Genomic DNA, 23,397 nt, shown 5'->3' with positions numbered 1-23,397 from the left:
ACTTTTGAAGTTAATCTAACTTGTAGGGTGTCATACAGAGTATCAGAAAGCACAGAAGTCTGTGATTTGTTTCCTAGATTTTTTAAAAACCTTTAGCAGGTTTAAAGCTGTTTAAACCTTAAACAAATCTCTAATTAAACACACAACTTTTCAATCAAAACTACAGCTCTCCTGTACACATGAAAAAATACAGGATAACAAAAGAAAATGTAGTGAAACCATAGCACTCTAACACTAAGCCCTGACAACTCAACAGGATTATAGGAAGTGTTTGCTTTAATGTCTGCTTGGCAAATTACTTGCCCTCAATCCAGTTCCTCTCAAACCAGAAACATCCTGTATTATGCATCTTTGCTGACCACTGCAGCAGTACTGGAAGTGAAGGCAGCAGCTGATCAAATAGCTGGGTCCCAAACCACTTAGGAACTCAAAACTGAAAACCACCCGTGAAAGATGAAATTATCTGCCTGCAACAAACACACTCCCAGAAGCCCTGCCTCAAGGTGACAAATGCAGAGTTCAATGCAGAGGAGGCCACAACCCCGAGATCTTGTCCAGCGTCCAAAGGTTGTTTTTAGAATAAGAGGCATTCCAAGAACTTCTTCAGTCAACCCCATAACGGAAAGTATTAACAGCATCCTCAAGTAACAGCAAGGAATAACATCTCTGCCTACCATTAACGAGTACAGCAACCCCCTGAAGGTTCTCCCCTGGCATCACTGTTTCAACACTATGGAGCTGTTCTGAGCCCTGGGGTTTCCAGGGCTTCTCTGCAATAACATCACTTTCACCTGTACGCTCGAATGCCTGTGTTCTTCGGCTGAAGGACAACAGCAAGGAGGAGACACTGTTGCTACATTATCAGGATACAGAGGGCTTTTTCTGCCAACTGCTTGCCACTAGGATTTAAATTAAACTTGCCCCTGTGCTTCAGTATGGGGACAGTGTCAGGAGCGACCTGCAGCCATCCCATTTCATACTAAGCTGATGCTGTCTCAAAAGATTTAGCGTTGTTTTAGGGTGGACTCTGAGTATGATACCCATTTTGGCATATAATTACCCCTATAGGTGTAATTTATACACCAATACAAATCCCAATTTTTCTGAGTCCCCAGGTAAACCTGATGCCTTCCCTCGGAGATGAATTATGGGCAAAGATCTCCTTAAAACAAAAGAAGTGAACAAGCATTAAAAGATGGTAAATGTGTGCTTGCTATCTCAGAAACTGTAGAGACACAGACCCTACCTGAAATAAAGGAACCCATTTCCCAATACATAAACCAGCAGTGCACTGAAATGAGCCAAGAAAAGATCACTTTTACAGCCATATATAAGTACATGTCCTACTTTTTCGGAACACGAAATAAATAACCTTGAGGCAAAAGGGGTAATACAAATATTGTAAATTCTATTTCCTGTTCTCCACCCTTCCAAAAGAAAAGTAAGGCTTGTTCGTAAGTAAAGGTGCTTGTACATATCCATCTCTACTAAGCAAAACACATAATCATTAGAACTAGTCTAATTTCAGTAAAAAGAATATTCTGCCAGTCACAAATTTATTCCTTATGGTTTACAGCTCCATGGTTTTATGTTCAAGTGAAATATTTAATTTCTTCTTATACTGAAGCATCAAAACCACATAATTAATATGTAGTCAGGCTAATACTTAAACGCTATAAATCAGAAGCATTATATAAACAAAAGTGTCGTCTTGAACAAGATTGGGAATGCACAAAACTACTTATTTCCCACTTTTATAATGATGCAGTGACTCAGAGCAGATAGAAAATGATTAGTTTTCCTTCCAAAGTAGGAAATATTGCTTCCATCTGTAAAGTATAATATTGTGATGTCATAAAGTTTTCCTAAACACTGAATTTGCCCTTATTCCCTCTCAATCATTTTAAAAGAACTGCTCTCTCTTATAGAGCTTGGATTTAAATCACAATAACACACCAAGAAGATGAATGACAGTGCTATTGGATATGGCTAAAATTGGATCCTTCAGCACAGGTGAATGATGAGACAGCGCTTCTCTTCTTGATATATTTTCTTCTTCTATTAGTTTCCTTCCATAGCTGGGATTTCAGTTTGAATTCTAATGTATGCGGTTGCTGCTAATCTTAGTGTCTTATTTTTTTTCCAGCACCCTCTTATTGTATAGACAATTCATTCTCCAAAGCAGTAATACACTGAGGCTTGTGACTGCCCAAGAGATAAAGCAATTCAGAATAAAGTTAGAGCTAGCTCTGAAGTATGGCGAATACAACAGGTCAATATTTTCAGAAACAATGCCTTGCCATACAAAAAATGCACACATTTATATCACCTCACATTCATTTACTCAGATGGTTTCAATTTCAGACAATATTGTCTCTATTAAGTCACTAGGGAAACATGATGGGTATATCCAAATTCATAGTTTCAGATTTTATTGAAAGGGCAAATTGCAGAGTATTTCCTGGTTTACAGAATCTGCCACAGATGCACATAATCCAAATTGCAATCAATGCGAGTACTTAAGTGTAAGCGCTCAGATAATACCCCCCAAAGCTAGTTGTTCCTGTGAAACCTTTCAGAAAAAGAAATTGGTTAACTATTTTTCTGGGAAGCAATTTTTCTGATGTGATTTCCAGAGTGTTCTTGTTTCATATTTCTATCTAAAAGCCAGATGAGCTTGCATAATTTCTATTCCTGCTTAATTTTGGAAAAGCAAAGACATAGAATTTAATAAAAAAAGGTTAATTATATACTTGCATGATCTAAGGTGGGGTGTAAAAGTTGGGGTAAAGGTTCGAGAGGACTTTTCATCACAATGAAGCCACTCAGCCTCTGTGAACTAATCTGTAAAATACCTAAACAGTGCATGCGCTGAACCCTACTCTCCACTCCTAATGTGAGCATAATGGAGCAAGGTCCCAAGGAAAGAGATGGGGGATTTGAAGGGCAACAGGCAGCTTTGTTCTATGTGAAATAATTATTTCAACTATTTGGACACATGAAGAGTGAATCTGGTGGAATTTCTTAAATACTCACTTTCTCATTGAGAAGTATAAGTCCAAGCAGTGGTCTTGACACAGACCATTGGTTTCTGCAGTCTTCAAAAATGATGGTGTTCATTAGGATTGACATCATCTGAAAGAAAATTCAGACAGTTTACATGAAAACGGATACTGTTGTTATACTGTGTGATGAGAAGGAAAAAATTAATGAAACCTTTACTAACGACGCTGAAATCACTGAGATTTCATATATGAGCATGGTATTACAGAAGTCATTCTTCCAAAGAAATATTTCCACAACCAAAACTACCAGGTGAAGAAAATTAAAGAAAACAAATGTCAAAGCTTGGCTCTAAAGAAAAAGTTGAAGTTAAAACAAGTATGAATTGAGATTTAGAGCTGTGTTAATTTAAGGTACAGGCTTTGACTTTATTACAGGGATTTGCCCCGTTGTCACACTACTTTTAGGAGAGCGATACATGTGCAACCACTAATCTATATTAGTTTCAGATTAGTCCCTAGCAGCTCTTCAAGGTTCTGGTTTTCTCACATCCACCCTTCTTTGTGCATGACACTACAAGGCATTTGAAAGGAGAACTCCCTATTTCGATGAAGGCAATCCTGATTACAGCAAGAAGTCTATAAATCTATACGATTTCCATCGCAGTTACAAATCCAGCCTCTGATTTTAGACATCGTACTTTACGTCTATGACTTACTTTACAGAGCTCTACAGCAGGGATAAAGCCACTTCATCAACTTTATAAAGCACTGAGATCTATCAAGTCATACAATTAAGTTCTACTGGCACCCAAAGTGAAGGTACATAATTCACTTTGCTCATTGGCTGGCATGTAACCAGAGCCTTCAGCTGATGCCACATGGAGTACCCTCCCTCCGAGGACTCTTCTGGTCTTGCTGTGCTTCTATACCTCTGGCGTGTGTAGATAGGAAGGGTAGGACTTATTTAGGGATTGGCACAACTTTTGTAAAAAGAAATTATAAAACAACTATAGAATCCATTTAAAGATAAAATGCTCTAAGATATCTTTGAGATATGTTAGTCCAAAATGCCAAAGGCCACAACATATACGAACCTAAAAACATTACTCAGAGATTAAACAGAGTGAAAATTTGTAAAATGTCACCAGTAAATAGTTTGACTCACATTTATAAAATATCTACACCCTAAAACCAAACGTAGAGGAAGTAGAAAATCATTAAATCCCTTCTTCTAGGCCAATGAGTAGCTATGAGCAGAGTCTCCAGAGAGCTGCCACACTGCAAACTAGCCTGTAATAACTGACCAAGGCGAAGTCAAACAGCATGTTTCACTAAATGAAAAAGATGAATCCTAGCACTACAAATCACCTGGAACAGTGATATCCACAAATTATTTGAGCTTTCAAGTTAGGAACACATGGTCTGGCGTGGGAAAGGCCAATTCTTCACCTGACTTCACAGTTTATATATCAGGCAAACTATTTTTCATTACTCATAGTACAAAACCAGTTCTACACTGCTTTGGAACTAATACAAACAATTCAAAACCTCTGCACCAGCACTAATAGGGGCTTGTATTCCAAACACGAACAATAATTACAATGTCTTATAATTCATTCACTGCCAGGTTTTCATCTCTGCGGCTTGCAACAAAGCCAGCTGTTAGGACAGAAGCATTTTTTTAAGTAATTGAACAAACTCACTCGAGCTGTGATTTAGAGCACCACGACTGACACACCCATATTTCTTAGAAAAAATGCGATGCATGTAGAAAGACTTTTGATGTGATACTTAATCTAAAGGGGGCATGCTCAGCCACAGGTTCACAACTGACCCAGAGGGAAAGTGCCACCTCTTCAAACTCCAGCTTTATCAAACAACTCACAAGGATGTCTTTAAGGTCTCTAGCCCAGAATTGCTACTAAATTGCAAATGAACTGCTAAGCAAATATTCTAGGAAAGTTTTTGGCCTAAATACGGAGGAAGAGCAAAATGTCCAAAATTCACCTGGGAAACACTTATTTAGTACTGAAATAAGCAAGGAATATGATGAATGTTACAATTCATAAAAACAAAGCCAATATAAAGCAATCTATATAGCAGTAACTATTAATTGTGTGTTTTGATATTGGCCAACCAGGACAGGAAACAGCAAAAGCCTCCCTCCCACTTCCAAGCTTTTCCTCTGACAAGATCCTACTGTCAAACATTTTTAATTCCACTTCTGACTCTAAGGATTAATGGAAGAGAACCCTTTTAGAAATCATTAGGTGCGTAGGGAACAACACTGCATTCAAGAGTTAGCTAGGTCTCATATCTGGACATGTGTACATCCGTTTTCTTCATGGATCAACCCATTCCTTTCAATTAAACTAGACAGTTACAACACCACCAAGCGCTAATACTTTCACACAAAGTTGCCTCTGTTTAATGGAACTACTGGGACTACTGGTACCACTGCACTAATATGAACAAGGTTGTAACATCTGCCCGTGAGCTCTCCAGAACAGTGATTAATGACTCTCATGAAGTTATGTAAGTTTATTACTTGCAGAGGTAGACAATTTGGAATCCTATCATGTTGTCTTGGTAGATGTCTTAGACATCCCACTTCTTGCAAAGATTAAAAAAAAATGATCAAGGTGTACGGCTTGGCATTAAGAGTTGCATGCATAAGGTTGGGGCAAACCTATCATATCAAGACGTCTGTCGGAGGTTGTCAGGAGTGCATTACGGCATAGGCAGAAGTCAATCAGCAATTACTGAGCCTAATTCCACCAAGATGAAGGGCACCAAAATCTGTAACAGCCTTAAACTTCCTTTTTCCGTTTTCCATGTTTCTCTCTCACAACTATTGCTGCTTTGTTTTACTTCGTAGGTTTGGTTTCCTGTGCTACTTCTGCATGAGCCTACAGCAAGCTGTTTGCATTCCAGATCCTTCTTCGTTTTATAGTGCTGCTGACACACTCCAAGAGAGATTGCACCCGCAAACAAGCGCTAGGAGACCACCCCTGCTGGAAAGAGCTTCTGTCTAAGGGAGGCAGCCTGCACAGATTCATCTGCAAGGCAATAGAGCTCGTCTAGACAAGCCTCACTTTATAATGAAGCTTTGCCTCAGCAAACAGCACATTTACTGTGAGCAAACTCACATTTACATAAACAGGCTTTAACTCTTTCTTGGGTAGAGGTAGCAGGCTTTCATTTAATTTCACTAATTCTCCTTCTCCCACCTCTCTATTATTTTCACATCATATAGAACAGCTTCTTCCTACATTGACAAGTGACATCCTCAGCTTCCTCCTTCAGACCTCATGGCATCAGTCATTTGACTCAGTTGTAATCAGGAGAAACAGGCTGACCCACGCAAGAAAGAATTTCTAGGTACTTGACACACAGCTCCACATATATGCCCATTTTTGTTGCTCCCCTGAGTTGTTCAGGTCACAAAGGAACTGAAACTCTTCAAGCTTCTGAAGGAGGCTCTGAAATAATGTGCTGCCTTCTTCATATTTCATCTGCTGACACACATTTACATACATTTGTATTTATGATGGCAGCATGTACAGAAATGATAACCCCAATTTTCTTCAGATGAGATCTTGACCAATAACATCTACAAAAGAGGAGATGAATGCAGTTACCTGGCCAGCACCACTGCCCCAGAGCGACCCTGGTTGCTCCCAGGCCATCAGCTGAACCCAGGTACGTGAGCAAGCATTCAGCAACCAACAGCAGCAGCACTGTCTGCATTGTTATTTCACTTCTTTTGAGAACTGCAGACCATTTCCCAGATGTTAGTTAGCTTCAAAGTGTGCCACTGAGATACATCAGCATTACCATCACATTTTACAGAGGGGCGGATTGAGGAACAAAGTCTGTATGCAAAGCCTCAGTGATACAGACTGAGCCTGGGGCACCCCCTCAACTTCCTCAGCTCCTTCCAGCCATCACCAAATCTTGGTCATGCTGTCGCTAGAGACCTGCGGTCCCTCTTACCAGGCAGCAGCAGAAGCTGGTGTGGTTCAGGTGGACTTGCATGTATTTAGCGTGCAGGTGTCAGAGGGAAACCCATGCCATGGTACACCCTCCTTGCTCTACCTTTGCCAACAGTCTCATCAATCCAATTGGAGATCACAAAGCAACTCAATGGCAAAACAAAGCATAGAGCACAGAAGCAGAACTGATCAAACATATGGATTTTTTGTTTTCTAGGTGGAAAATACCCTATTGGTAGAAACTGAAACATTTTGTTTCAGGAAAATGACTTCTCAAATCCTGCCACAGACCCACTGCAGCGCAGCAGCACTCCAGCAGCTGGGGCAGCTGCCTGAGGCGTGGGGCAGACTCAAGTCCTCACACTGACTCAGGCAGAAAACAGGGTCTCAAGGTGAGGAAAGAGACATTGAAAAGGAAGGGGGTGGGGAAGCAGATAATCTATTTTCTACTTAGTTCAAAACAGCAGCCTTGCCTCTGTTCTCTTATCTTAAACGTAGGACATCACTTTATCTGATTCAATAATGTTTCTCCTGACACATTTGTTCTTTACAAAAGGAACTATTGACAGAACAGACAAGAATAAAGAACTGTTCTTCCAATAAATTAATTCTTCAGAGCCTCTTTCTTTCTTGGGTGGAGGAGGAAAACGTTGGTCAAAATAACCCTCATTATGAAAACTTTTTCTAAAGGAAGCTGGAAAAGAAGCTGCCTTTCCATTAAAAAGACTTTTTGCTGCTCCATGTTACCCATAGAGAGCACTTGCATCATTGCAGGTCCTGTAACTCATTTCTCCCTCCCATATGTTGGGATGAATACTTTACTTTGCTGCAACTAATCACGTTTTAACATAAAGAACATTATGTTAACAGCAGAGACAGCAGTATGTATTCCTTTACAAAAGATTTAGAATGGTCTAAGAACATATACTGCTTTTAACCAAACACTTGGCTGGTCAGAACACTAATTTTTTCCATTCAGATCTGAAAAAGATTCAAATTTTCATTGTTTAGCATATGAAACTTGGTAGGTTTCTATAGCTCTAGTTTCAGACAGTCTGCTTTTAAATTAGGAGCAGTGATTACTAATTTAAATGTCCTTTGGACTTCTCAGTTCTTTCATCATCAATTCTTCCTATATCAATAAATGGATCATCATTTACTAATAATATTAGGAAGATTTAAATGCTCCAGGATTATTAAATACCTTAAATTTTAATCTGTTGTTTTAAAATATTAATTTTACTAGAAAGCCTAACTTTCAGATTGATATTTTCCATGTTCAAAGCTAAAATTTCCAGATGAAATAAGAAAACTAAAGCCTTTACTTATTATGAAAGTGAGAACCAGCCAATTATTTCTGAACTAAAAAAAATATTTAACTGCCAGAAACAGCAAATCAGTTGAGATTTGCAATATATAAGAGCTTAAGAATCATGCATCTTGTCCCCCTGCATTATGAAATTACATTAGACCAACAAAGAGCTTTAAACAAGTTGTTCTGGAGCAGCAGAAGCACGAAGGCTGCTGCTGCGGCTGACCGTGGGCAGCCTCGACCTCTAGCACCGAATAATGGGCCGAGTTACATTACAGCAGCTTTCCTTCTGGACACCCTCTCAACCCTTTCCCGTCCTGTTGCTAATTTTCATTGCATGTATAGGAAGAGGGGAGGACAGTGGGAGAGAGAAAAGAGGGCATCAGACAGGAAACAGAGGTAGTGCATGAAACGGGGCTAACGTAACCACAGAGCTCTTTTCAATAGCCTTTCTGCTCGGAGCCTTCTAAGCTACCTTCAGACCAAGCCATTCTTTCAGCCTATATAGGCTAGATTCCTCCAGATTTCTGTTCACAGAATATAGCATTTCACCCTATTTATACGTACTTCCAATATATACATGTAAATAAACATTAACAGCTAAAATTTTATGATTCAACAGCTGAAGCTTAAAGAAGCTGCAGGAGTTATCAAGACTTAATAAAACTGTGAGGGACCTAATCTTGTATGTCAATTTGGAATGGTTCAATTGCGTCTGGCCTTTTTGTTTCCTTTTATTAAAAAATTAGGGTATAAATGGCTGAAAAAAACCAACCCTGATGTCAGGACAAGGCACCTCGGTGACACACTGCATACCATGAACTTGTATATGCCTGCAGCTGATGGACTGAAATATGATTTATGTGTATCTTTCACAGGATATTCCTATCAGCTATATGTTATGTCCTGCTGGGACTCTTTTCTCCCAGTGTTCAGAAGGGATGGAAAAGGGTGGCTATAGATGTGAAAAAGGAACAGTTACAGAGAGTGTGGAGCTTGGCATTTTCCTGGATATGTCTTTAGAACTGGCCAAGGGGCTGAGTATGGGAGATTCACTTGAAGTAGGTCCAAATCATGAGCCAGCAGAAATAATAATAAAATAAGTTAGTATTAACTTATGTCAAACCTGACTTTTGTATCTGAAAGAGAAACATGAGCACACACTCAAAAGGATACATTTAGGATGACAGCTTAATGCTAACGACAAGCACCTGCAATGTGTCCATTAGATTTACTACACCAGATCCACTGCAGTTTTCTATTTTTTCACAGTTAAAATAAACTGTCATCTGTTAATAGCACAATAACATAGACCAGTAGTGCAGAGTGGACTTTTCAAAGCTAAGGTTTACTTTCAGCATTTCCTACCTTTAGCCAGTAGTGAACTGCCTTTCAAGCAGTCGACAGGATCACAAAGCAGATGTTGACGCTACGCTAGGGAGTAACCACAACAGAGCTGGAACACAGGCAGCAGCTACACCCCGCACATGAGCTGTTCACAGCGGAAGATTTTGCCCTACACTAGCATGTTTTCCAACAGTAATTTTAGTATCTTCCCTCTAATTTGAGGGCATATTCTAACATGACAGAACACGTTCTTTTCAAATTACAGTTGCATCTGAATTTTTTATGCGAAGGACTATGATTGTCCAGTCTTGCCCATCAGAACTGGGTCCATCTGTCCTAGGGAGACCGTGCTCCTGGGTGAGCTGGCATCCATCAGGGATGGAGAAGAAATGCCAGCTCGTTGCTATAGACTCACCTATAGTAAAGCAGTAAGTCTCATGGGATGGAGCAGTTTTGCCTGGTCTAGGGGATTAAATTAATCTACATTAAATACTGGAAGCAGAACAGTTAACTGCAGCAACACTGAAGACGCCTGATGAATGAAATACCTCCTCTTTCTGCAGGGAGGAGGGGATACGTTTCATTAATTATTACCTTCCAGGGTGTGCTGACTTGCTTCTGCCTGTGCTGAATTTCATGTAAACCCTCTGTTGAACGTCACATACTCATATGCTGCCTGAAGTGCTAGATTTTGTATTTGGATATCTGGTGTAGCTGACAGATGTTTACAAACTCGTGTATCTGCACAGCTTCTTTTTGCCTATCCATCTGTGCTCCTGATAGCAAATTATTCTACCTCAGGCTGGAATAATTTAAGATTGTGACATCAACCCTTCATCTGCATTTTGTAGCTGGTAGCATTCAGAGATTTTAAGTTACAGATACTAGAGTATAATTTTAAATCAGCCTAAGCTGTTTATTTAAGGTTCAGCCGTTTCTAAACAAGGGGCCATGACTATACAGCGTTACAGCTGTTTTTAAAGATGACAGAACTGTGATTAACCAGGACTTTTGGAATGTAGAACTTGTCATAATTTGTAACACAAACTTCAGGTTGCTTTGGTGTAGGAGAAGGTTGAGCTCTTTAAAAACCTTATAAAAAATTAATACACGCTCCCCTCTGCTTTTAGCAGTACGTAAAGAGGCAGCTAGGTTTCAGGTCTTTGTAAACCCAGTTAGTCTCATCTCAGAAGAAGATCCTTAAGCATTTTTTCCAGTCCGCATGGTGAGAGCCTCTCCCTTCCTTGCACAGCCAGCACTCTTAGATAAGAGGTAACACAGGATGAAGTCAGTGTCTACTACCAGCATCTCTGACCAAATGACTCGTTACAGATTAAATAATCATCTTGGGAGGAGAGAACAGCAGTTTCACCTACACCAACACGTTCCAGCAAGTGTATCTTCAGGAAGGTAAATGGTCCTATGTCTAGATCTTTCAGTCTTCTCCTTAACTGACACTACAACTTACAGTGTGCATCATCTTTAAACTCCTCAAACGTGAACCATCACTCTCCTCATCTCCAGCTCCTAAGAAATTCACCGGTGCCTTCCCTTGCATCATGTGCTGGGAGTTGATGCACAAAAGCAGCTGGGGATTTTCAATGTTGCACCAGAATTTCAGCATAGGAATTGGGATCTTTACCTGCTGGATCATTAGTTTTCTGAAATCTCTATTACAGGAAGGCCTTCCAAAATGCCAGTCACATGGGGAGGGAAGACAAGGTCAGAAAATGCTATTACTAGAAAAATAAAATCATGTAGTCTAGAACCAATTTGAGGCTAATCTCAAACTTAATCTACAGAAATGTTCCAGAAATGTAAAAAGCTGCACATGGAGGGAAAGGCTGAGCATGAGATCAGCTCTAAATCTTTTGTCCAAGGAACTTCAAGGTATCTCAAACTGAGTGCGTGTTTATCCCTGAATCTGAACTAGACTCATCCTGACACTGAGTGGAAGTGTGCTCAGTGCGATCCTCAGGGACACAAACCCCACACGCCAAAGAGCGAGCCCTTAAGCTGGGCTCAAGCTTGCACTCACCTGCAAGTCTAGTCCAGCCTGGCATCTATCACATAATCCACCTGGCCTTGCAGCAACACTAAGAGATTTGTAGATCTCTTTCACAAGAGCCCTGATGTTGCTTGCCACAAGGCAGCTGGGATTTGCAGGCAGCCTGAGCGTAGGCTCAAACCATGTGGATGTCTGCCAGCAGCAGACCCAGAGGCATCCCCCACACAGCAACAGTAACCAGTAGTACAGAGAAAATTAGAACCAGGGTAATTATTTTACCCATATTTACCTTAGTTTAGCACTGATGTGGAAATAATCAGCAGGGACAGGGAGGCAGGCTGGGCTTTTAAGCCACACCTTGAAGGAAATCAGAGTGTAAGAAACCCAGAAGCTTGGCTCTAACCACTATTCAAGGATCATCCATAAAGCAAAGTGAACCTCTGCTCTACTAGAGCAGAGCAGCGTACGAGCGTAGACCTTAAAAAAAGACTAATCCAAGTATTAATTATTGATTGCCTAACAGATTTCAAACCTCTTCTGTTTTCAAACTTCATAAATTGATTCTAATTTCTTCTGTAGAACAATTAAAAGTATTTTTGCTATCTTGATGAACTGAACTGTAACCAAAGCTATTGCAAATAAACATAAAAGACAGATGATAAAGATGGTAATAAGCATATTGCTACTGTGTCCTGAATAGTCACCAACACTTCTTAGTGAGTATCATCTTTCACAACAACAACAAAGGATAAGAGCACAAGGCTATTTCATGCAGTCATCAAAACAAAATGCACTGAATATTATATTTCATACTAAATACATTACCCTGGCAGTTTGACACTCAACATTTCAATAGATATTGCGTCTCTCTAACATTCCGCCTGAATTTCTGCAGATGGACTTTTAAGTATCAATGGAAGATTACTTTACTTGTCACGCTAAAAAGATTTTAAAGGACGGTTGCACACACTTCGTTTTTAATTTTTTTAACTTCTTTTTTTTTTTAAAGGGAAACAAATCATGAATTCAGGAACACAGTTATACTGACAGGCCAAATCCCATCTTGTGTAGTAGTCCTCTGTGTGTAGTGCTCTTTCAATAGCTAAACTGTCTTGTCTCTGATGTGCCCAGCAAAGCATTGCAAGGATTTGCTGAAGTTAAACTACGCTAACCTGAACTGTGCTAAGCTAAGCTGACATAAACTAACAGTTTTCCCAAATCTCATCAATCTGTTGTGATATTGGGATTTTTAAAAAAAACTATTTTATTTTATTTTTAAACTGTGCAGGTTCCTGGAGACATGTAAATACACAAGAACCTCAATTTTCAGTAAAAAAACCCCCAACAAGTAAACACCAGGGAAAAAACCCCAACAAATTAAGTTTCTGGATTTCATGATTTCAGAAGACACCCTGAGCACACAAATATATCTCAGGATCACAAACAAAGAAAAATGACAGCAATTTATTAGCCCGGGAAAAATGTGGATTTTGAGGTTCAATTCCAGAGTCCTGAAAATCAGAAATCTGCCAAGGTTAAGTGGGACATGTATTTAATGTATGCCAGTCATGAGAAAGTTCTTGGCAACGAAACAGCCCTTGTCACCTGATGCATACCTTTCCATTTGCTCAAAATGAACACTGACTAGGTCAGAACGCCGCAGCAATTGCCTCATCAAGCACTGGATCTCCACACAAGCATCATCTCAGCCGCTATAAGCTTTGACGGGCCACCGCTATCACATCCAACAGCAATTAAGCATCCTTGTAAGCCGCTGCTATTTTAGAATTTTAAATTTGATTTTTTTTTTTTTAAATGGGGGAAGGGGAGGGTGTCTGTTCACTGAGAGCGAGTTTCATTACTCACATGGCAAATCTGCCAGTAGCAGATCATGGAATGGATTGTTACCTTTCCCTATCCATTTTGTAAAGATATTGCTTTCTTTCCAGACTGCAAGCATCACTTCTAACTGGATTTTGAATTATAATGTGAACTTTACAAAATTATTGGTGCTATTCATATCGCTAGTTAGATTCTACGGAATGGCAATATTTTTTGCCCTTCCCCAAACCAGCACCTCTTAGTGTTTTATATAAAACAACCATGGCCAGCAGAAATCAAACATTTCCAAGTAATGTAAAGTATTACATTGCACTGAGTAAACAAGGAATAAAACATTTTTATACTTCTCCTTAAACTTATTTGCTTTTTGAAAATATTTATGCAGCATAGAAGACACGAGGTTATTGAGAAATACAGCCAGTTCCTCTTCTTTAATTGAAACATTTATGCTTTTTGTTCTGCTAGGAAAAAGCAATGAACAGTAATAATGCAAGATAAATATACAAGAAACTTATAGATATGATTGTAAAACAACATCATCCTAATGTTTTCATTTAATTACCCTGAAATGTATTCTATTTAATATTCATTACTCAGAAGCCAATTTAAAAGAGAAAGAGGTGAAGGGACTTATTCAGAAAGACGGACTGTCATTCACTGCAATAGTTATCTAATATACAGAAGTTAATAAAGCAGATTAATCTACAAGTCCCTTTAAGCCATCACTGAGTTTAGAACAACTGCCTCTTTGACCTCTAACCCTCCCGCTGTGCACCAGTAGCAGGTGCCAGCTGCACTAAAATTATGGCTGACGCGTTTTAAGGCAAAGTCTTTTCTTACTTTGCTTCTGACCAGCAGCTGACCCTGTAGGAACGATTGTTTCATGTGCTGGCCTAAAGGCTACATAAACCAGTAACTGATAAACAAAAGCATACATACACCAGCTGCCTAGCCCGAGGGTGCACATCCAACACTGACACCTCTAGCGGTTTGTGCTGCAAGCCGAACCGCCGCTTTTTGTTTCCATATATGAATTCTGTACAATACTTGTTACTTCGCGGAACTAAACTTCTCTCCATCCCCAAAACTGTTCGTGTAAGCTACAGCACAGCTTGGATGATTAAGAGGAGATTCCCAATTTGATTTAGCACCATTATTAAGAGTGTGAAATCTTCAGATACATCACTAATGATGATGTATTTTAACATTAAAAGTCTTAAAATTAAATTACTCAATTCACATGACAACGAATCACAACAAGGCTTTAAACAAAGTGGAATTAGAGAAGACACTAAGCTCATTAATATTTTTTGATTTCTTAATTGACAGAACTCGTGTAGTGATAGCTATACGTTTAGCAATATACTTGAGACTGAGGCTACTGCTGCCTTTATACATGTGCAGTAAGAAGGATGTATAAAAGAGAAGTGACCATATTTTTCATTAAGATAAGATGGTTTTGACATAGTTACTTTGCTGATACAAATTACACAACCACAAAAACAATCAGAGTAATGATTAAATGCAGTTATGTACAAGGGAGACTACTAGTGCAAATGTTAACATATTTAAATGGGTTTCCTTCATTAAAAAAATTATATATGATATTAAACCATCAATCAAATCGAAACACTAGAGTCTAAACGTATTGTCACTGGTTAAAATAAATCACTTTGAGACTGAATTTTGGCTCACTCAATATGGTGCCTTTTCTGTTGCTTAGCCACCCAAGTCTCTGCTGGCTTGGGCTACAGCTGGTATATCTCCATCCCTTTCAATTAATAAAGAAAGTTATGATAGTATTGGATAACATTTTTAAATTGTGCTAAGAGGCTGAAAACAGATGTCCCAATGAAAATCCCTCTCACTGCTGTATCAAATCTTTCAAGGCTCAAGCCGGAAAAAGCTGAGCCCTCTGGTCCTGATTCAGCTGAGCCTTTGAACACATTTAATTTTAAGCATAGGAACAATCACACCTGTGGGTTTGATCTGCTCTTAAAATTAAGCATATGCTCACATATGTGGCTCAAGGCACTCAGGTACTCAACATCTTGCACAACTGATCTCTGTCAGTACAATTCAGATTTCTTTTTGTGATGTGCTTATATGCAACTGCTTCTGCACAGGCCATGAAGCATGCATTATAAACACAGCTCCTCTTCATGTTTTTATTTCAATTACTGTGCATAACGCCACACTAGCTGTACATGGCACTGAGGTCTACCTGAAAAACAAAACCATCACTGGTTTTACTACATAAAAGGGAAAAAAGGAAAGTAGCAATTAATAATATGTTTTTATTTTAGTAATGCCACTTGATTTTGCATTGCAACTGGCATCTTTACTTTCTGTTTTACATTTGCTACGCAGTGCTGCTGTGCTGTTTCATTCAGTGCACCTTCATCACTTGGTGAAGCTCTAAGTCACAAGCGCTCAGCTCCAATGAGCAGCCTGGTGAGGTTTTACCTATCAATGTGAAGCCACACATCCTCCTGTTACTGCAGTACTGCCCACCCCATCCTTGCTCCCTTTTTCAGCACTCCCACACTCACCATTACCCATGCCCTCAAAGTTCATTGTTCACCCACATACTTTCCCATCCACCTGCTGCAACGCTCCGTTCCTATTCCTAGAGATCCCTCTCCAGCCCATGTACTCCACCACATTCCCCTATGGCAATAAACGCCAGCTCTTCCCACATCCCTGCCGATTTTCCCCTACTGCAGCACTCACCACCCACTGCCCCCAGAAATGCTGAACCCTCAGAAGGGCTCAGCGCAGGCACAGCCTCGTTCTATGGCCACCCTAAAACTGTTCACCAGAACTGCCCCCTGCTGTGGGCCCACCTGAGCTGAGAAGCGGAGTGTACCTGCCAGCAGCCAGCCGTCCCGACCACCGTCCAGGAGGCATGTGCCTTCTAGTTCCCAGCTGGCCGTGCCGCAGAGGCATGCAGTGCCGCTCCACCTCTGGACAGGCCAAACGGCACTCGCCGCCGCTCCTACACCAGCGAGTCGGAGATTGCTTTGGCTGAACACTGTGTCTTGATGCAGGCACTGTGCAGATCTAATCCAAACATTGGTACAACATTCAAACTTACCAAAACCCCCTCCTTATTCTTACCCAGATGATCCTCCTGAAAACGATGCACAGAATGTAATCACCATGCAATACCCTCCCTCATTCGTTACCCCTACACCTAATGCACCTCTCCAAGAAAAGGCCAGGAAAGGAAGCGAACAGTGCAATGTTACTGAAACCCTGTTTCTATTCAACCAACTAACCCTTCCACATCCAGCACAGAATTATTTCAATGATGACTACACAAACAAAGTTCTTCAGCTATCGTGCACAGCTCTTAGGAACATTTGTCAGAACTATGGGTGAAAGATGCTACAAAACTGATTGATCTTTGGAAAGAACTAACATGAATAGTGCTTTACTATACCAAAATTGAACTAAGAGCCTAATGTATACAATTCAGCAAGATAAGCATTAACAGAATATAAAGGTAGCATCTTAGAACAAAAAATTACACTTTCATTTATAAAGTGGAACAAACACTGGCTTCCCCTGACAATCTGGGAATAACAGCATAGAAAAGTAGGAGCCTTTTAAAATTATTTATTAAAGTGCTTATAACACAACATAATGTAACAGCAATAGCTGAATGTAATAAACTTAATACTGTTTTCTATCCATATATCTCAAATTACTTTACACACGTTAATTCAGTTTAGTTGTAAGACACCATCATGAAGCAGTTGTTTCCAGATTAAGCTCAGACTAAGTAGCTCGCCTGGGGGAACAAAGCCTGTGCCACAGGAAAAAGTAGGGCCAAAGCCAACAGCCACTGTTACACTTTGAAAGGATGCTATAACTTGCTCCTAAACATTAAGAAGTTGTTTCACTTCCATGTTTTCTATTGCTTCTGTCTTTGTACAGTCACATTTACCTATTAAAAAACCAGAACTGCTACGGGACATACATAAGCGAACAAAGTAAGAATTAATAGGGTTTAATTACACAACTCTGCTACTCTAGGGGCTAAAGACGACGAAAGCCCCAGTCATGGATATACACCTATTTACTGAACTGCATTTGGATGCTGAATCGCCTCACTTAATAGCGAACAAGTGCTCAGCCGTAAGCTTACCAGCAGAAAAGCAATGCAATAACTCTGTTGCTGTTTCAGGTACTGTTGCGAAATAACAATGCGCCTTGCGCGCGGGCCAACAGGTCAGCAGGACATCCCCGCAGGCTCTCCCAGACGGGCGAGCGGCGAGGGCGGCGGCGGTGCTGCACCGGGAAGCGCTGCGAGCAGCCTCGGCAGGAGGGACCCGGGCCGCTCCGCCGGGCGCTCGGCTGCTTCTCCCGCCTGACACCCTGCCCGGCCCGCCGCGGGACCCTGCCGGGCTGCCCCCGCCGGCCCCCGGAGACCTCCCCGCCGCGCTGCGCCCGGCCCGGCCCCGCCGCCGTCCCGCCGGCAGGGGGCGGCGGTCCCGCCCCGCCCCGCCCCCCCTCCCGGGCTCGCCGACGCCTGCCCCTACCGCTGCCGCTGCCCTCGCCCTGCCGCTGCCCGCGGGGCTGTCCCGCCGAGGCGCGGCGACGCCAGCACCCACCGCCCGGCGCGCTCCGACGGCGCTTTCTCCTCAGGCCCGACGGCCGCTCGGCACCGGCCTCCCCCTGCCGTGCCGCTGCGCGGGCGGAGCCGCCCGGCTGCCGCGGAGGCCGCTGTCCCCGCCTCGGGCCCGGGAGGGCGGGCAGCGGCGAGCGCCGGAGAACTCTCCGGGGGAGAGTCCGCACCCCCACCTGGCAGAAGAGCCTGGAGAGATTTCTGTGTCTGTCGAGGAAGGAGAAAACGGCAAGTCGCGCCGTTGTGTAGCTCCACAGCGAACGGTACGACCTGAGGCGGGCTATTCCTCAAGTGCTGCTGGAAATTTTAATTATCCAACTACTTCCAGAGATCCAACTTGGAAGAAATGTTCTAACTAGTAAATAATTGCAGTTATCATTGCATCAGTTTAGTTTAAAGAGCTGACAAACCTCTCTAAACTCAAAGCACAATTAGTCATTAGGGTCTAGTTTTTCAGCACTGTTAAGCAATTTGTAACCCATTCCTTTTAATAGGGTTATGCATTACTTAACCGACACAGATGTCATGAAAACTGAAACCGCTGGTTATGAAGCAGCAACCTTGTTCATTAGCTTCCATGATAGTCAAATCATCTATAAAACCAGTGTTTAATGGCCAGCCGATGAATAATCAATGTCTCACTTTTCATCTGAGTGTGAAAGTGAGAATAATCTAATACACCGTCCCCCTGGTAAAACGCGAGGCCTTGGGTTCCGTTTCTATTCAGGGCTGATTTATAACCCAATGGAAACCTGATGTAAACATATGATCAATGAGTCCCATCATTGCTGATAATAACCCCCAACCGGCCCACTCCCTCATCTCAAAAGCCATCCCTTTAGGCTATTAGTTTCGTCCAGCTAATCCTCTCTACTCTTTCTGCCTGCTGCTTTTACCTTGGCCATCCGTTCAGTCCAGCAGACTCAGAAGTAATTTTATACGCAGCAGAGAGCGGGTGGAATTGATTTTTCACTCAGTGCTCAGTTCCCATCTGAATAATTATCAATTTTACTGCCTCATAAAGGGAAGAGTCAAAATTTCAAATCAATTCAAAAGAGCTTCTGAGACTACAGAAACTGTGCATGAGAATAAAGGTCAAAGTTGTCAGTGACCTCAGGAGATGATGTCAGATATTAGTACACTGAGTAGTTGACATCAGAGGCACTCAATATGATATGACTAGTGCTAATGCAAATCATATTTATGCTGACTACTGGAGACCAGCCATTAATATTTAAAAGAGTATGTGAAAGCCTGCATTCAAAATAAATATAACGTAGTCCGCAGAATCTGAAGTTAATAAAGACAGATCACCACCTAGTCATATGCTGTAAAGTGAAAGATTACTGCATATTAACAGACAAAGTATTACATCAAGATTGCCACAAATGCGGGAAAGTCCAGAGCCCAGGTTGCTGTTCTGTCCTTTACATTCAAATCATTGCACGCATGGTACAATACTGAGCAATCTGACATACCCAAATGCTGACTTCATTGCTAGTTTCCATGAAACCCCTATTAAGCAAGTCAAACATAAGAACTTGTAGTATGACAAGGGAATCATCATATTCTGATAATGATCTCAATAATAAACATCATTAATATTCTCACAATATGCTATATACTGCCAGGAATGTATTAGCTACCATGAGTTACTTTTCACCTTCAATTAGAACAGTAAACAAATGACAACAATAACTGTGGTGACTGTATGCCAGGCTTTTTCCAAATGCTAGTGTACCTATTAGGGAAACACAAAGATGACCACACTGGTCATTCGCATTTTGTTAATAACTTCTGTTTTTGTTAAAAGCCTCCAGACCTGTGAAACACGTCTCCTGAAATGGCATCTTTGCAACTGCATTAGGAATCCAGAGATTCTTGTAAGCATGCATTTTCAAATAGTTTAATGAGATTTTAAGGGACTGTGGCACAGAGCAAGTGTGGAGATACGTAGCTATGAACATCCTGATCTCCCCATAATGTACTTGGGCTGTAATAACCCTGATGGAGCTGGGAAGGAGAAATCTCTCCTAAGCAGTACAGCGGCCACTTCCTTTTTAGAAGCATGAGATTTAATTTCTATTGTATTTACCTTTAACAGAAAAAAATCCCGCTGAGTCACCTACTGCAAAATAAAATATTCAAACTCAATAGCATACAGCCATTCAATTTACACATTTCATTACAAAAATGTGTGGTTCAATGCCAGAATTTGTTTTTCTTCCTCCTAAAATATTTGAGAGCGCTTTCCTTCCCATTTGTCTACAGAAATGTATTGATGATCTCACACACCTCTTTATGAGCAAAAATGAAACACCAAGTTTTAAGATACTGTACAGCCAAGTATAGTATCTACACTTTTCAGTATGACAAAAATCTTCAATCTTTGGTTGTCATGAGAACACGGCTGAAGCTACTCAGGGTTGCATACCAGCGCAGGGAGGTTCGTTCTGTTAATTAAATAGCCAATGCTACTCTAGTGTTCAGTACCACAAAAAAATTTCAGAAATATAATAATACCCCATAGAAAAGACTGCTAATTCACCTGCTGTAGAACTTCTGGGTTCCGCTGCATGAAATAAAGCAATCTCTGTCCATCCTGTGAAATCTCTCTACATCTCAGAGTCTTCTTGCCTTCTTTAGCGAGGTGCTTGAAGAGGTAGGTGACAATGTAGTCTAAACTAGCACAACAGCTGGAGGAGACAATTGTATCTGTGTATTAAAAAAATGAAACAGTTTTGAAATTGTTTCCAGAAAAGAATAATTAATAATGACATTTTATAGTACTTGGAGAGCTCAACTTTAATAATCTCTTTGACATTAGGCTAATCGATACATCGACAAGTCTATTCTTGATACATGAGTTGACTAGCTTTGAAGACTGCTTTTATTAACACACAGCGGGATTAAACCTTTGCTTTTGAGTAACTGGATAGCTCCGTGTACTAAAGATCCTATGAACTCCAGTGAACTTCATTCACAACGCTATGAAGGCAGCTGCCCCTCTGCTTACTGGAAAGTGCAGGATGAGGGTTGACATTTTACTGGTATTCAGTTTCACATTCAGAAGGCTCCAGATTCCTGGAAACTAAAATTCTGTTTTGATCTGCTTACTGAAAAGGCAATGTTAAATCAGTAGAGCTGTTGTCCAGGTTTTTCTCAAGCAGTATTTCACAATGTTTCTCTGCCCCAAATAGCTTACAATCAATGTCAGGTGGCAAACAATGAACCAGGGCCATTAAAGGTAGTAAAAGGGTGATCACAGAACAGCCAGTTAGTCATTTTGCTTAACAACTAATAATCCAAGTAGGTTAAAATACATTAAATATGGCTGGCAACAACACAACAGCAGTCACTGCCAAATACTTCATAAATGTCCCCAAAACTGAAGTCATGACAGCAAAGGAGGATACTGTTGAAAAGCAGAAGCAAAAGCCACTTCATATCTTTACTTACTGCTTCTATAAGTAAGGGACATTAAAAGCTTAAACCTATTTGCAGAGTAAATATGTCTGTCTGATTTAAGTTGTTTTGTTGCTAGGTGTTGCCTGCTGTGCCGCTGCTGTGAAAGAGGATTCTGCTCACTTCCATGCATCAGCACGATGGTAACAGTGTACGGGTCCTTGGTTCTCATGCACGCTCCTCTCGTCTTCCTCTTGAAAACACTGGTGCACCCTTCCTCCTGCCCAGCTGCCATCTCCTTCTGGCCTGATGCCTGAGATACTCCTTGGCCCCAAGACCAGTGGCTGCAACTTAAGACGTTTACAACTGTGCTGCCTCCCAGCTCCGGTTCTGTAATCCTGGCCAGAGCCACATGTTTAAACAACTGCCGGTTCCTTGCAATACCAACACCAACTGAAGCTCCTTATATATATGCAGTGGTTTAACCTGCTGGGTGCAACGTTTAGCCCTAACTGATATTCTCTGCAATCTCAAACATCAGCTCCAAATAAGTGGAGCAGTTAGGACTCCATCCTGGTGCCAGTGACTTCAGCTAGAACTTGTCTAGGCCTTTTGTAGTTCACAGTATTTATTTCAGATGGGCCACTGGAGTAAGGGATGTGTGGGGGTTGCAAAAGGAATTAAACTGTTAAAATGCTCATTCTGAGGGAAAAGGGATTGAAGGATCCAATTAAATGCACCTTGAATTCTTTAAACTATGCTAATTTGGAGGCCTGCCAACCTTGCAGTGTTCATTTAAACACATCCCTCTAGACACTGAAGTACTTTGATCTGTGTCTATTTAACTCCTTAAACTCTGTGCTGACACTATTAACCCTTCGCCATCTAAAAACTAATTGTATTTTGTTGCGTGTTTTGAAGTAAACACTGAAGAAACATTTACAGGCAAAGAAGATACAAGTGACCTCCTAAGACTCGATCTTCCAAAGCAACCAGCTGACTTAGCAGCTGGAGTTGAGAGCGATCTAACAGCTCACAGAAATGAGCTGGAGCATCTCAACTCTGTCTCCACTGGACCAGTGAGCCTCCAAGGACTGAATTCAACAGGGCAGGATGTTAAGCCACATTGCTGGAACAAAGCTGAGTTCAAAGTTATGAGTCTTGCCAAAGTAAAGACCGCAGAATCTGGCACTCAACATATTCTCAACCAAAACAGTCCTGCATATAAACTAGAAATGCAATTCATGGTGGAATTGAATCACCATCAATAACAACAAGTGAGAGATTTGAAAATACATATTTCATAGGAGGGCTCTGCTGTATTTCTAAACCAGTGCTTAACTCTATTTCTTTTTAAATTGAATAATACAAAGTAAATCACTATCATCTGTTTACAAAACAGCAGTAGTTCTAAACATGCTGATACTGTACAACTAGATATTTTACATTCGACAGTAAGTGATTTTAGCAGGACAGTAGACAGGTCTATGCTATCATTTGCTCATGAGAATCTGATATGAGTGTTAAGAGCTACTTAAATTTGCCCATAACGATATATCAAATATGCTTCCCTATGCTCATTTTTCCTTTTGATTGCAAGAATATAACAGACAGAGAGCGTCAAGCAAACTCCCTTGAATGACTCTTCTGGGCATGTGAAACCTTGTGCTGGAGCAGAATAGTGCTCTCACTAAATCTTAGCAAGACAAGCCAGCCAACAAAATAAATAGAACAAATAAGAGCAACAAGGAGCTACCAATTCTGGGCTATGGATAGAAGAAATGGGTGGAGAAGACAGAATAAAGATAGAATTATAAAAGAAACTGAGATAAAAGCTTGGGATAATCAGG

General features: G+C 40.9%; 1 protein-coding gene across 6 annotated transcripts in view; it reads right to left on the bottom strand.

Annotated features, from left to right (window-relative positions):
• The window catches only part of RANBP17 (RAN binding protein 17), a 166,528-nt gene that overhangs the window by 5,924 nt on the left and 137,207 nt on the right, over positions 1 to 23,397 (bottom strand). For all 6 annotated transcript variants that reach the window (XM_075510024.1, XM_075510028.1, XM_075510026.1 and 3 more), the window contains 2 exons: positions 20,691 to 20,857; positions 3,037 to 3,135 (listed from right to left, as the gene is read on the bottom strand). In XM_075510024.1, the coding sequence (XP_075366139.1) occupies positions 3,037 to 3,135; positions 20,691 to 20,857 (266 nt within the window). The remainder of the gene's footprint in view (positions 1 to 3,036; positions 3,136 to 20,690; positions 20,858 to 23,397) is intronic.

The sequence above is a fragment of the Mycteria americana genome, chromosome 8 (genome assembly GCF_035582795.1).
Source record: "Mycteria americana isolate JAX WOST 10 ecotype Jacksonville Zoo and Gardens chromosome 8, USCA_MyAme_1.0, whole genome shotgun sequence".
NCBI classification, from domain to species: Eukaryota; Metazoa; Chordata; class Aves; order Ciconiiformes; family Ciconiidae; genus Mycteria; species Mycteria americana.
This window is presented reverse-complemented; position numbering and strand designations above follow the sequence as displayed.